Raw genomic sequence first — 16395 nt, 5'->3', positions numbered from 1 at the left:
CTATCTTTAAATAGGACATAAGGTATCCCCTGTGCAAGCACCAAGTCATGTCTGACCCTTGGGTTGATGCCCTCTAGCGTTTTCTTGGCAGACTCAATACAGGGTGGTTTGCCATTTCCTTCCCCAGTCATTACCGTTTACCCCCCAGCAAGCTGGGTACTCATTTTACCGACCTCGGAAGGATGGAAGGCTGAGTCAACCTTGAGCCGGCTGCTGGGATCGAACTCCCAGCATCATGGTCAGAGCTTCAGACAGCATGTCAGCTGCTTTACCACCCTGCGCCACAAGAGGCTTTTAAATAGGACAGGGTCCTATTAAATAAAAGAGTAAGGCCACCTGGGGAGGAGTTAGGGCGGGCCCTGTCCAGGATAAAAACTCAGAGGGCCCAATCAGGAGCCGCGAAGTGGCTCCTGATTGGGCCCTCCGAGTGTCCATCCAGGGCCAAGCAGCCAATGGGGAGGCGCACAAAGTGCCTTCCTATTGGCCCCTCACCAGGACAGACCAAAATTCCATTCACCCAGCCCAGTCTGGCTGCCAGTCTGCTCCTGACCACCAAAGGGAGAGGAGGTCAGTAGGGCTGCCAAGGGGGATGAGAACAGAGGCTTGGACAGGCTGTGCCAGCCCTTTTCGCCCCAAGGCTGCCCTAATTGTCATGTCCAACTGCAAATTGGCTCAGAACCCTGACAGAGCTGGCAGGAGGCTGCAGAGTGCTCCCTCCCCCTCCCCTCCATTCAGGCCTGCTGCGAAGGAGCCTCTGACAGGCCCTGACTGAGGGAAGGAGGCCTTTCCAAGAGCAACGCAGGGGAGACTGAGGGCCTTCCTTTTTAGGGGGGGGGTCTTTCCCCTTCTGCCAAACAGTTGCCTGACAGGGAGGCCACAGAAAAGCCCCTTCTCACTTAAAATACTGCTCTGCCCAGAGGCTAGACACAGCCAAGCCATGTGTCTTTCTTCTTTGCAACTCTGCAGATTTGAGGCCACTGCACAGCGTTATTCTGCAGAGGAAACTGGCTCTTTTGTCTCCTGTTTTATCTGCACAACAACCCTGTGCAGTAGGCCCCAAGTCTTTCAATTCAACAACAACCTGTGTGGGAAGCCTTAAATGTTGTTTCTTTACCACAACCCTGTCCAAAGTAGCCCTTTCTGCCTTGGGAGCTGATCTTTATACTCTGCAGGTGAGCTGTAATTCCAGGAGCTCTCCAGGCCACACCTGTAGGTTGGCTACCCCTGGGTTGGAAATATTCCTGGAGGTTTGGAGGTGGGACTTCAAAATCGTACAATGCCTCAGAGTCCAGCCTTCAAATGAGCCATTTTTGCCTGCAGTTGGGAGGGAGTGGTGCAGGAGTGTCCCTCCTTGCCTATGGGTTATGGCCAGCCCTTACCAGCAACTATTTATATTCTGGGGCGCAGACAGGCAGACCAGCATCAGTCCTGTGAGTCTGGAAAGTGCAGGAAGATCTAAATAAATATTTACAGCCTGAAACTAAATAGAGAACAAGTAAATGTCTGGAGACTCATCGTAACTGAAATATTACTGGCAAATAACCTTGGCCTGGCAAATAAAAAAACAGTATTAAAAACCTTACTAAGGTCAAGACTGCTGTGCACAGACAGTCTTCCTCTTAGGGTTGCCAGCTTCCCTGTGAGGCTTGCTACCCCACCTCCCTCATGGGGAGTCTGCTATGGGGAGAGAAGGGGAAGACGATTGGAAAATGCTTTGAGACACCTGAGGCCTGCTGGGTCACTGTGGCCCATTCCCAGATCTCTCACAACCCTACATACCTCACAGGTTGACTATTGTGGAGAGACAAATGGAAAAGGTGTTTGTAAACCGCTTTGAGACTCCTTTGGGTAGTAAGCAATAGGGTACAAAAGTCCGTTCTTCTAAGGAACAACCATGAAAGAAGCATGTGGGCACATAACATTTTACCAACAGTGAAAATATGGGAGACAGAAGGCACAGGGTGGACACCTGTGTACTGTGACTATCCCATGTGTATTAGGGCAGAGGGGCATTTCGGTGAATGTGGCCTAATTCACACAAGAAGGGAAATGATGCAGAACTGGGGGGAATTGGTTGCCATGTAATCTTCCCCTAAGAAGAGTCTCCAGTCTGATTTTCCCTTCACATATCTGAGGACATGGCTCTGGAAAGCTCATCTGTAACCACTATGCCACAATTCCCAAAGGTCAGTCCTCTCCCACAATCAACGAACATTCCACACCACAGGTTCTTGACACCCATATCTCCACACCCATGGCCTCATTTGCCACCATGCCACCACAACCTCCCACACAACACACATGTCAACCCCATGCCCTTACAGACTGGACAACTCCTCCCTTTCCTCTTCCCACTGCCAAGCTCTAGCGCCCACTGTATTCTTGGAGACAACGGGCTTTGCCCCTAGTACATATATTATGTATATAGATGCTCTTTCAATCTTTGTGGTAAATAAATGTAATGTAAGACAATCTGTAGTTTCAGTTGATGCCAGCTGGAGGTATCTATGTGATCACATTTGATTTTTATGTTGCATAATTATACTTTTGATAAACTTCCAACTTGGGCTTCTTGGTTTTGTACTTAGTGAAGAAAAATTACAAAATTCAGCCTTGGACTTTATGAGGCTGCCTATCAAAACATCTTCATCAATATTTTCTAGCATCTATACACATTCCATCCTTTTCCAGCTTTGCATATATAGTCCCCATGTTCTCCTGCCATATACTGGTGGTGACTGCTCAGTAGCTAATGAAATGTCAAGACAATTAGATTAAAAGATGTGTTTTCAACCAAAAGCCAACCTACACACAAAATACATTTCAAGTGGTTGCTCACAGGGGGGAAGAAAAGGCAAACTCTGGGCTTCTTTGTTCCTGTTTTTCTGAAAACTTTTAACAGAGTAAAAAGCTAAATGACAAACTGTTTTTAACAATACTTCTACTAAACATTGCAAATGAAGGATGTGTGGATGGAGGATTAGTACGTGCTCCCTAAAGCTTGGCATAAATTTGAGTTTCTCTTTCAATATAAACACGTTTGTGATTTTCAAACTTAATATTCTGCACACAGTTTGTATATTGTGCTTCTAAAAATCTATTTCCATTTGCTCCAAGGATTAGTTCTCCAAAACAAGCCCAGAGCTGTAATGGGGCTATTAACTAACAGAAAAGTATGTAAAGAGTCTTTAAGGGGAATGGAGATCGTGGAGAAACCATATGTCCCTTTTCTGAGCAAAGGGAGACTTATATGTGATTTGTTTTGCCGTTGTATTTATCTACTAAGTTTAATATATTATCACTCAAGGCAGTTTACAATATGAAATAATGAGCTGAAATGTAAATGGCAGTAAAAAGATAGCAAATGATCAAATTCTCAGTACAAGTGGTACCCTTCAGCTTTTGACATGATTTACCTTTCTTTAAGAAACAGGGCGTCATTTATCTTGAGTGGAGTAAAAACTTCCATAGACATAAGAAATATATCTGAATGGTATCAACAATGGGACTCAAAAATTATTCTGCTTGCTTAACTAGTACAAAGTTTTTGAAAGTGAAATATTATCGAACTATTAAATAGTAGTATCCTTGCCAAATAACAACTTGCATGCAAGGTTCTTCATGGCCAGTTTTGAGAAGCACATTATATTATTATTATTATTATTATTATTATTATTATTATTATTATTATTATTATTGGATTTATTTCCTGCTACTCCCTTGCGGCTCGTGGCGGGTTACAGCATCCCAGAATCCCCATTAAAACCCCATTAAAAACAATAATAACATTACCAATATTACCAGCATGGCAAAGAATGGCAACTCAACTCCCTCCCCCACTACTGGCGGGTGTAGAGGAGGTCCTGATGATGTTTACTTCGGGTACCTATTATTATTTTAAATTATTATTCTATATTGTTATATATAAGCACCTTTTGTTCCTTTGCCAGGCTGATAATTCTCTGATGCATTGGATCATTTGCTTGGTCCATTCCCTTTGCATATTCCAGGTTGTCACTTCATCAGGATGTTTAACTTCATCAGATTTTTATAATTCCCCCACCCAATTTCCTTCTAGAATGGAAGTTAAGCTTATCAATTTATTTCCTAACTAGATATTAAGCCCACTGTGGGCAAAATACAGCGGGCGCTAGCATGGTAGGTGGGTGGAGGGATGGGGCGAAGGAAAGAGGAAAGAAAGAAAGAGAGACAGAGAGAAAGACAGAAAGAAAGGGAGGAAGATAGAGACAGAAGAGGGAACGAAACAGGTAGCCAGAAAGAGGCAGATAGAGAGGGAGGAAGGAAGGGAAGGACAAAGGGAATGCTGGGAGGAAGGCAGGAAGGGAGTCAGGTAGGTGGCATGAAAGAGGACTTTGCGGCCTTTTGCCAGGCCCAGAAGCAGGTGAGCCTGCCCCAGGGCCCAGCAGAAGGCTCTGGATGGCGGCAACGGGCTTTGCGGCCTACTGCCCGGCCCAGGGGCAGGCTTGGCTGCCCCGGGGCCCGGCAGAAGGCTCCGGATGGCGACGGTGGACTTTGCGGCCTTCTCCCAGGCCCAGAGGCAGGCGAGCCTGCCCCAGGGCCCGGCAGAAGGCTCTGGACGGCGGCGGCAGGCTTTGTGGCCTACTGCCTGCCCCAGGGCCTGGCAGAAGGCTCCGGACGGTGGCGGCAGGCTTTGCGAGCCTGCCCCAGGGCCCGGCAGAATGCTCCCAGGGCAAGGGGAAGCTGGCCGGAGGACTTACCACTGGGGAAGGCTGCTTCCTCTGAGTGGTGACTCCCCGGCCGGCCCTCGGAGGGCCCAATCCTGAGCCGCGAAGTGGCTCGTGATTGAGCCCTCTGAGTTTTTATCCCGGACAGAGCCCGCCCTATCTCCTCCCCCTTAGCCCTTACTGCTTTATTTTATCCGCTCCACAGGAGCGGTTAAAGATATATTCTTCTCCCTCAGTTCACCTTTATGTGTTTGTATTTTGTATTGGAATCATCTGTGCCATATTTATGTTTGGGAAGTAGCAACTACTTTTGGCTATTTATTTTAATTATAAGGGATAAAAATTAAATAAAAAATCACTGGAAAAATCATGATGTAATAGCAACTAATATCACATATGAAAGATTCCCATGCCCATTAATATTCATCTGCCATGACAGCCTATAGCAGAATAAATGTGAACTATTAATGTATAAATGCATGGGCAGAAAAGTATGTCTGGCAGCATTTTTCTAGCCACCATGATTACTATAGTTTTGATGCCTATATATGGGTTCATGCTTAGTACGTGCCAGTTTTCCATGGCTCTGTGTTAAATCCCCGTTAAATCCATGTTAAATCCCCGGCATCTCCCATTAAAAAGATCAGGCAGTAGGTGGTGAGAAAGAATTCATCCGGAGACCTTGGAGAAACACTGCCAGATTGAGTGGATAATATTGACCCTGTTTGAACCAGTGGTATGATTCAGTATGTGGCAGCTTCATGTGTTCATGTGTTCTTTTCCAGACAGTTATGGGCAACCCTATGGCCATAGAAGAACCATCATTACCGGCTTGTAGAGGAAGCCCAACTCTTAAGAACTAGCCAAATTCCAATTATGCTGTACACCTTAGGACAGAAAAAGCTAACATAGACTGCAAAGAGATTCTAAATGTCCTCTGTAAGTTTATTCACTGAATAATAGAATGGCAGATGAAACTTGCCATTAATAAGTTCAATGAATATACATTCAAGCAAATATTCCTAACTCTACATTGATGCCTATAAACAATTCTGGACAGAGATCTTGGTTATTACAGAAAGCTCACTGAAAACATTAAGCCAGTGTGCGTCAGCAGTGAAATAGCCAAATGTAATGCTCATAAAAGATCTGAAAATAAAAACAGTATTCTAAAACCATTATGTAAATTGGTTTGTGCATGTGGGTGCCTCTGAAGCTGGAATGCACAGCTTGTTTCATTCTGAAGGCGGCTTTTATACGTTTACTAATTCAAGAGGCTTGAATTGTGACATTAACTGTAGACAAGCATTTTTGTTTACGATCTTTGCAATTAGAAAACCCATTTTCTTTATCCTAGTGCATGCTTTCTTTCTCCTCTACTTCTACAGTTACCTGAACCTGCTGATCTTCTTACTTTGATTCTGTACTCTGCACCAGCATAAAAGTACCCACATTTTACCTCAACAGTTCCATTACCTGAAGTGTCATTACCTTTTTTTTGCTCTGAAAGACCATCACTAATATACACTCCTCCCCCTTCTTAAGTCTCAATTTTGTTGGCTTCCAACATATCTTCTTCTCTTTATTAGTCCACACTGAATTCACCAGCTAATGACACAATGTTTTTGGTTTCCAATATTCCATACTAGTGAAAGTCTTGGATGCAAGGCAGACAGTAGTATGTACAGGCTTCAGTACTGCCATGCCTCTCTAAATATAATACAGACTACTTCATGATATGTTCATGCAGACATTCTCCCATTCTCATTTTTGTAAAGTTGGGCCTTCGATGTTCCTTTATATAAGTCATAAAGAGCTGTAAACATGTATTAAAATTCTCCTAGTAGACATTTAAAAGGCTTCCATTAATCTTATTTCAGAGCACTTCTGGATAACATGATATATGTAGTCATGGACACCTAATTGCAGGAGAAACACAATATAACTAGAGAAAATACATTTCTAGGGAACAGGAAGATCCTTTTCCCTTTTGAAAGGTTTAAGCTTAGAAAAACTCCACAACTCTGGAAAAAGACATGAGTGTTTAATGGCAAGCTTATAAATACATCAGTTACATGCAGAAAATTAACAAAGGAAAATCATTATGTTTAGAACTTAAGAATGTATAAATACAAAAACCATTCTGAATGGATACCATTTGAGAAAAATATGTGTTGTTTCTTGACCAGATTTACTTCTTTGGAGGTGAGAATTCAAGGCAGAATATTATAGGTTTTTATATACTCAATACAAAATAGCAAAGCCAATTAAAAGCAACATTTATTATAAGAAGGGGAAAAATAGAACATAAAACAACGACAACAAAATGCTTTGTTCCTAAGTATTCTAGGTGATATGTGTGTTTTTGTATTTAAGGATTAAATACACTTACAGAAAATTAATCTATCTATGGCTGCTGCATTTTGTGGCCAAAAGTTCTCCAACTTCAGTGTCTATAAATATATCTGACTAGCACTAACAAGAAGCAAGGAGCCTGTAAGGTTGGCCTCCCCATTTTTATGAGTATTTTCTTCCTTCCTTTCTCATTTTTTATTATAAATCTTTTGGCTCATTTCCAAAGATTCACCTTGGAACTATCATTTATTTTGAAAGGTTGACAGACTCCCAGCAACATTTGACTTCTCCAGTAAGATAATTTCTGAAATTTCTGCAGTATTGGGCTATATCAACCAAAGCATCTCTGGACCAACTCCTGGTCCAGAGACTGGTACTGGTCCTTGGATCAGTCGGTACCGGGCCGCAGCTCCTCCTTGTCCTCCTCCCTGGCTGCTGCCTTGGGGGCTGCCCTGCCCCTCTGCCGCCGGCTCACCTCTATTCGAGGTGGCTACTCTGGCAGAGCAAGGGGGAGGGAAAGAGAGAGGCGAAAAGATGGAGAGAATACTTGCAGTTACCTATTGAAGCGTTGATTAATAGCTTTCATTGAGGCTACCAGATGCTGTCTCCACTCAGTCCACAGCTTTCACTTGCAGTAAATCATAGAGGAGGGTTAAAGCAGTTTCTTTTAAGAGAGAAAGAAAGAAAAATAGTCCAAGATAGGATATGGCGGTCGTCTTCTTGACCTGAAACACTGACAGCCTGTAATCCGGGGAGATAAACTCCCTAAAGGATTGGAGACGGCCCCAAGAGTTCACTAGGACTTCCTGGGTAGAAAAGGTGAGGTGGGGTTTGCGTACCCCTCCTCTTTTCTGCCAATTGCTTCCACAATTGGCCCCTGTCAGGCTCCAGTGATTACACTGCAATCACCTCAGGATGACATCTTTAGCCACACCCCCGGGACAAGACTATTGTGACCCGCCATGAGCCTATGGGGAGTGGTGGGAAATAAATCTAACTAATAATAATAATAATAGTAGTTAATGAAAATCTCAGTGCTTACTCCTGCATATTTTATACCAAGCTGCACTAGTGGCAAGGAAACTGCCATTCACAAAAAAGTACTAAGGCCTTAGTACTTTTTTGTGAATGGCAGTTTCCTTGCCACTAGTGCAGCTTGGTATAAAATATGCAGGAGTAAGCACTGAGATTTTCATTGGTAAAAGTAGCATTACACCAGCTGAATGGCATAGGGCTAAATATGATTGTGCCTCCCTTTTTGCTGTCTCGCTGTAGCCTTTTTGCACTTCTCACCCTCCACAACTGCTGCTGGAAATGGCAGAAGAGAGCAACATGCTTTATACATGACTCTTTTCCGTCTGTCAATCAAGCCAGGCAGCCAATCCCCTTTCTCCATGTTTTAAATTAATACTTCTCCATTCAAATGCCTAGGCGTGGATGCATAGTGAATTTTGAATGCCATCCCTCATGGAATCACGAGTCTTTAGATACTTTTAAACATTAATCTTGTTTCTGATTTTGGGGGGTGGGGGTGGGAAACTTTAGAGAGGTATGCTTTGTGTCAGTGTTGGAGCTTTCAACCACCACTGCCCTTCTGATGTCACTTTTGCCTCCTGACACCCCCTCCCTCAGCCATTACCCGGAGCTCCCTATAATCCGAATGTCCTGCACAGCCAGAGATACGGAGGTAACTCCATATTGTATCAAACAAGAGGCTCATGATCAGGCTATGTGTTAATAAGATGTGTCTCCGGATGACAAACCCTATGACAAACCTATGGAAAACTTGTTGCATGCTCTTTCCAGGACTTTATTCTGTGAGTCTCTTCAAACAGCTCAGGTAAGTTGAATGACCCAAGTGTGTGCAGGGCAACAATCTGCTCCACCTTACATCCTTCACAATGTTGACCTTCCTGACAACCTGATCAGTCCATTCTTCAGACTGGTACCCTCATCACCAATTCAGTTAATATTCCTCATGCAGACCCTGAGCTTGATTTCTCTGCCACTGTCAAGAGGGCATAAAACTTGTGTTAAACATATCCTTTGAGCCAGTGTTTTAGGCTTAGTCTCCCTTCACCTCTTGGACTCAACACCCCAGATCTGAAGATCCTTCCCACAAGTTGTCTTCTGTCACTTTGACAGAAGGTTATTTTTCCCCAGTAGTATATTCCCAATACCACATCTAAACTAGGATCAGCTAACATATGACTTTTGCCTTTAATCTTTCACTTCGTCCCCCAGCCTCCTTCTCCTAAGATGAAATTCCTTTACCTCTGAGTTTTGCTTGGAGGAACCTCAACCTTATACCATGCCCTCCTCATTCATCATCTGTGACACCCTATTTCTAACAGGGTGCCCCCCTCCCTTATCCTGTCTTGGGAACATCATACAGCTTAGGAGGGTCCGGTTGCATTAGCCATAGGAAGATGCTTTAGCACTGCTTTAGGATGCTTTGGGATGATCCTGCGTTGAGCAGGGGGTTGGACTAGAGGGCCTGTATGGCCCCTTCCAACTCTATGATTCTATGCATCTATCTCAAAAAGGTTAATTTATACCAGGAATTGTGGAAACATCTTGTAACTGCTTATTCTCAAGCTTTCTTGATGTATATTTTCCCCACTTTGATATGGTTTGCTGCAATGCCTTAATACTTATTTTTGTTTATTATTTATTAGTTGCCTTTGTCCCTTGTGGAACTCAAGAAAGCTCCAACAGAAATAAAACATAAAACCCATAAAAGTGACAGTTTAAAAACTGCAGTTAGGACTAGCAATGATAAAAAGTTAAATCACTTTAAATGCTGTCTTAAAGCTGTCATAAACTGTTTTTTTTTAAGATCAATCATTTAGGGTCCAGGTACATCTCCCTAGGGAGATTGTTCCATAGTTGTGGGGCTGCCATGGAAAAGACCCTCTCTTGCATACTATCCAAACAATCATAGTTAACTGGTGGGACAGTCAGGATGGCATCTCCCTGTGAACTTTATTCATGGACAGGTGCATATTGGAGAATATATATCCTTGCCCCAAGCCATGTAGGGTTTTAAAGGCCAAAAACATCACCTTGAATTGGGCTCAGGAGATGATCAGTAGCCAGTGTAATTGCCGTAGTATTGAGGATTTATGCGCTTGACAGTGGGCCCCAGCCAGCAGTCTAGTAACAGCATTCTGCAATCATTATAGCTTCTGGACCCTCTGCTAGGGTAGTCTCAAGTAGAACACACTGCAATAGTGCATTGACCATTGTGGCTAGATCTGATTGATCTAGAAATAGACACAGGTGACACATCAGGTGGAGCTGGGCAAATGCTCTGCAAGCCACAGCAGGCATCTGGTTTTAAAGGCTACTGATGTGTGAAACTGTATTCCCAAGCTTTTCAAGACAGTGGAGATCTGAAGTCCCTGATCTGGCTTTCTGTCTTGTCAGGATTATTTCAGTATGTTCACCCTCATCCAGCCTATTACTGATTCCAAGCAGAACATCAACAGCATCCTCAGAATTTTGTGGACAAGAAAGGAAGAGCTGGGTATTATTTGCATATTAGTGACATCACAGTCCATACCTCCTGATGAGGTATATCTACTCTCCTTGCATGCTGTTTCTTTAAGATCAGATCCTAAATTGTTGCCTTTCTCCTCTTCTTCCATTGTGCCCCCTCCTCAGCTTCACCTGAGATATTGTTCCGAACAATGCACCTGTGTATAGGGTGATGTAAATTTGTATGATGGCCACATACATGTAATTTTATTATTTCCTTGGTAATCTGTCTCAGATGATAATTTATCCAAATCTACAACCTAAGGAAGCTTTCCTTATTGAAATGTGGAGTGTCTTATAACTCTTCCTGTGGCATCAGGGAAGCAATAGGCATGTAGGACAATGATAACAAACCCACAAGAGCAGAGTTGCATACTGTTAGGACAACAATTAATTTGTTTAGATTGTTTACAAATACTCAAACTAATGGAGTTGATGAATTTTTCAGCTACTTTCCTCTCAGTTAGATGTAGGATCCCATGAAAATATTGATTCGTGGCTTCTTTAAATGAATGCAAAGTTACACCATTTCTGTACTTATTCATTAGGGATGAGTGCTTGCTGCCTCTGGGATTATTTCTCTTTTCCCCATCAACAAGTAGTGTTTGAAAGATCAGTTTCATAACTAGTGTTCTAAGGTTTGTTGATACATTATGATAACAGTATCTAAGATATCATCACATGTGCTTGATACCACCTCCATATATTTTGACTTTCTGTTACTGGAACAATCTTCTCATATTATGAAACTGTGTTACAAGACTCCCTGTTCCAGGCTTCTAAGTACAGCTTTTGAAGTACTGCTATATATTTCTGAGAAAATGAAGTCTCTTCAAGAATTAGTTTCTTTCATGATATGGCTACAGTCTGGTTCAGGCCTTTTGACCAACAGGTTGTCTATGTGGTGTATTCAGTATGATTTAACTTTCAAAGGTCAGCCAAAGGGCTGTAATAAGACCAAACCACATTATAATGGAAGACTAATACAATACAACTGGACTGCAAAATCTGTTTTCATGAAACCCTGAGGGAGTTCTGAGATTAAATTACATAGAAGATGTGAAAGATAACAATGTTTTGACTTTGCTGTAAATCACCAGTAGAAGTGTCAATACAAATTGCACTGAACATATTATACACGATTGGGTTTAGTAGAATTAAGTAATTGCCTAGGGCAGTCCTTTTTAAATTGCTAAAGAAGACTTTGTAATTGTGAGGCATACCAGTTCCCATGCAGAGATATGATGCAAGACTTTCATAATACTATATCCACTTGTCCTGGAAAAAGATTGCAAGTGCATGGGGAGTAAGATACTTCTGTCTTTTATACATTTCCTTCTTCTGAATAGTGAGTTTATAAATGGCACTATAGTGTTGAGCTTGAAGGCTTACAGTGAATTATGAAGGCTTGGAGAACTTATGGGTTTTTAAAATAAATATACAAGCAAAAATAAACTCATAAGAAGAGCCCTGCTAGATTATACTAGTGGTCTATATAATCAAGCATCATGTCTAACACAGTGACCAAGCAGTATTTCTGATGGGCCAACTATAGGACATAGATTCCAAGGCTTTCCTTAGGTGTTGCCTCTTGGCATTGATATTCAGATGTTCACTGCCTCTGAATGTGGAGGTTCCTTTTAGTCATCATGGCTAGTAGTATCCTCCATGAAGCTGTCTTATCCCACTTTGAAGTTGTTTATGGCTATGGCAACCAGTGCATCCTTTGGGAATTATTTCCACATTTTAGTCACTCATTAAGTAAAAAAAGGGAGAACCATTCAACATTTCAGGCAAAGCACTCCGATTCCTCCCATGGGTTAACAGATGTATTCCATCTTGCAATTGCCACTAATTGGGATTCTTGGCCTATATGCCTCTTATCTTCAAGGCCAAAGTAAGGTATTAGAACCTTTGAGCCACAGGATGAGAGAGGGAGAATCACGCGTGATGAGGCAATTTTCTAGAAGGTTCTAGCGAGAAGAAGAAGAAGAAGAAGAAGAGTTGGTTCTTATATGCCGCTTTTCCCTACCCGAAGGAGGCTCAAAGCGGCTTACAGTCGCCTTCCCATTCCTCTCCCCACAACAGACACCCTGTGAGGTGGGTGAGGCTGAGAGAGCCCTGATATCACTGCTCGGTCAGACCAGTTTTATCAGTGCCGTGGCGAGCCCAAGGTCACCCAGCTGGATGCATGTGGGGGAGCGCAGAATCGAACCTGGCATGCCAGATTAGAAGTCCGCACTCCTAACCACTACACCAAACTGGCTCTCCAGTTTGGCTCTCCAGGAGAATACATCCTGATTAATTTGTCATCATCAGTTGGTCAGAAAATTACTCTGGATTCTGATGGACAAAAGATTTCAACTATGACATGTTTGATTTGCAAATGGACTGCAACACCGAAGATACTTGAGCTACGGCCTTTGATTTCATGATTGCAAGGGCGTGCCATCTAATGCAGATCTTGAATGTGTTAGTTAAGCTAGGTTTTCTTGTTTTCTTTTCTGCATGAGTTTAGAGATGTGTGTTGCCAATAGAGAAACTTGTAATTTGAAAATTACTATAATTATACAGAGAGAGAAATTTAGGTCTGGATTCTGTGACAGACATGCAGCAATATATCTGTGTCACTGCTTACATGATCATAGGGACATCATCACGTCTGAGATGTTGGGCCGATGCTTGGATATTTGGGCAAAAGCTCTACAGCAGGAGCTAAATTTACCATTGAGTTTTTGCCCAAATACCAGAGCAGTGCATCAACATCCCAGATGTGATGATGTTGCTGTACATCCCTGCTGCTGTTAGTTAGTTAGCTAGTTACATTTGTATACTGCTCTCCCCTAAGGCTCGGCAGTTCACATGGAATGAAAAATGAAGAACAGTACATCAAATTCTGTGACAAATTCTGAAATCCACACTGTCATCCTTAGTCAAATGCCAGAAGGGACCTGGCAACCTTAAACTGGGAAAAGGAGAAATGGTACACTTCTATAAACCTCTTTGGAGTCGTCCCCCCCACCCACCTTAGTCCTTTTCTTTCTTAAATGAAATATCCCAGCCTCTTCAGCCTCTCCTCAGAGGAAAGGCGTTCTAACCCCTTCATTATCCAACTCTACAAACCTCTAATAATTTCTTATCCCAGAGATTGGTAGCCCTATGTAGATCCCACTTAATCTAAATATCAAGTAATACAGTATATCCAGATGACAGAAATGTCATAAATCCTAGTGATTATCACTGCATATCTGTCTGTGCTGCAGAAATATGGCTAGTTCTCTTTGAGCCTTAGAGACTCATTTGGCACATTTTAGGGTCAGCTTTTTTTTTTTATTAAAACAGCTTTAATTCCTTGCAAAGCCAAGAAAATAAAATTCAAAGTAATTTAAAACGTTTCCTTGGATTAAAGACACACCTGTGTTTCAAAATGATCTATGGTGAGACATCTAATGCATTTTCTTACCATCACAGATGGACAGAATTGCTCATTATGAATCATTGCATTTTGTAGGTAGCTATGAAGACTCTCTGGGACTTCACCGGAGAAGGTTAACCTGTAAGGTCATGCAAGCCATCTTCTTCGCGACACAATTTACTGTCCTTCTAATTTAAAAACTATCTTTCTGGTCTTCATTATATTGAAGTGTCTTACTTCTCTTTTGTCCCTAAGCAAAAAGTGCCAAACCTTGGTGGCTGTCTTTTGGAAAACACACTATAGCCGAATGTTAAAACGCTATTATGTGGGCTTTCAGATTGCTTTCTAAAATTTCCCGCTGTCCACCCTAGAGATATATACCAATTACTGCCCCTCATGCCCCTCATTCCCCACCCCAGCCCCACATTTCCCTACGCTGTATACTGAAACAACAACAGAGTTGTTACTTACAGCATTTGTTACTATGAAGTCTCCTGCCCATGCAGACATTTTCAGGTGTAGCGAGCTGTGATGCAGGTGTAGAAATTCAGAACAGTAAAAGCTCTGATTAACTGGAGAACTGAACAGACTCCTGGGTAAAATTTACACTTCTCACAAAACAGCCACTTATTTCAGACTACAATCACTTTGAAGTAAATATAAACACTCAAATTAAAACAAACTAAGGTGTTTTTGCCTGCTTATGGTTCTCTTAAGGAGGGATTTATCCATGGGTTTTCCTAAGTAAAGGTGAGGACCTTGTTACTGTATAAACTATGTAGTTGAGCTTTCAAATTATTTTTAAAGTAACTAGTGTGCACTGATTATGTGGGAACATAGGTTATTTGAAATACTGCTGTCTGTTATAACAGCATCCTGGGCAGAGGTTGGGCAGTGTAATGTCTTTACATCAAATTATTGCCTACTAATTTAGCATTCTTTTTTCTTTTATACAGCCCATTTTCAATTCCTTAAATTGGCAGCATCATTTTAGCACTCAACATAGTAATAAGGAAGTTGGGGAAGTGAGCTTTTCTTAACTATAGAACATTTGTTCACACATTTCTAAATCAGAGATTAATAGTATATTTTTGATCTGTACAAGTTGGGGTTTTCCCCCCCTCCCCGGGAAACTCTTTCAAATGTTGACTAATTTATTTTGCATGCCACCTGGTTTATCAGACAAATTATTAGAATGTGACACTTGGAATGACATCTTTAATTAAACTACCACATGAATACTCATAGGATTGTATTTACTGCTTTGAGCTCATTTTGAAAATTCACTTTCAAAGGTGATGCACTTTTGGGATGCACTTCAAGCATAATAGCTGGTGGTATGTAACCAGTGTCTAAATGTTGATTAAAGGAGTTCTACATTGTGTGAACCTTAGAAAATCTTTTCTTTTTTGGTCTCACTATTGTACCTATCTTGCTTCCTCTCTTCCTAGGTGTACCAATGCTGTTTGTTGTCCTCTGGGGAATTGTCAAGTACCTTTATGAAGATGAGGGGTTGGTTCAGTTCCAGTTCTTAGCTTGTCTCTTGATAGGCCTGCTATTTGTGGGAGGGTGCACATTTTTCTTGATGGCTTTGGCAGTGGCTTTTACATTGACATCCTGTGCTCTTGTGTTGCATTCCAACCTTGAAGTAGATTTGTGTCTCATATTTTAAAGCCTCGCATTATACATTTCAGCAAAATAAGTATGCACAAGCTTTTGCTGGGCAACTTCTTTTTGCATGTTTAAATGTATGCTTCTTTAGAACAATATACTTTTTGAAACCTCTACTTTCTTGTAGATGTGATCACAACCAGTTCAGGTCATCACAGAATTTACTTTGTATGTCAATCTTTGCGCACAACTTTATGATTCCTCAGGGCCCTGATTTCCCCTGGGAGCTGATTCTACCAGGTGGGGGCCAGGATGGAGAAAGCTGTGACCCTGGTTGAGGTCAAGCAAGCTTCCCTGGGGCCAGGGATCACCAGGAAGTTGGAAGTGCTGGAGCACAAGGCTCCTTGGTGATTCTAAGCAGAGAGGCGATCCCTCCAGTACCCGTGGCTGGCATCTTCAAGCATAGCACATTGCATGGAGAGATTCCCATCTTACCATGTCCTACCTCTGAAGAGGCCAGCCACAGTTACTGGTGAAATATTAGGGATTAAAACTACCAGAACATGGTCACAGAGCCCGGAGTATCCACAACAGCCAGATTTGTACTATGCTGGGCAGAAGGATGACTTGACAGCATGGAATATGTTTGAGCTCATGGGTAGTAGTTTCTCACAGTGTTCAAACCTAATTATCTTCTTTCTGAGAGTTGCTTAAAAATATGCTACTACAGGTTTGCCTGAAACGACTTTTTTGAGGGATGACTTAGAC

General features: G+C 42.2%; 1 protein-coding gene across 2 annotated transcripts in view; it reads left to right on the top strand.

Moving 5' to 3' along the window:
- Window positions 1-16395, top strand: part of GLP1R (glucagon like peptide 1 receptor) — a 187189-nt gene that overhangs the window by 122207 nt on the left and 48587 nt on the right. Inside the window, exon 10 of one of the 2 annotated variants that reach the window (XM_077342030.1) lies at window positions 15468-15528. The exons of the other annotated variant lie outside the window; for it this stretch is intronic. Coding sequence (XP_077198145.1) covers window positions 15468-15528 — 61 coding nt within the window. The remainder of the gene's footprint in view (window positions 1-15467; window positions 15529-16395) is intronic. 2 annotated transcript variants of the gene reach the window in all.

Source organism: Paroedura picta, chromosome 1 (assembly GCF_049243985.1).
Source record: "Paroedura picta isolate Pp20150507F chromosome 1, Ppicta_v3.0, whole genome shotgun sequence".
NCBI classification, from domain to species: Eukaryota; Metazoa; Chordata; class Lepidosauria; order Squamata; family Gekkonidae; genus Paroedura; species Paroedura picta.
Note: the sequence above shows the minus strand (reverse complement) of the source record. Positions and strands in the feature narration are given on the sequence as shown.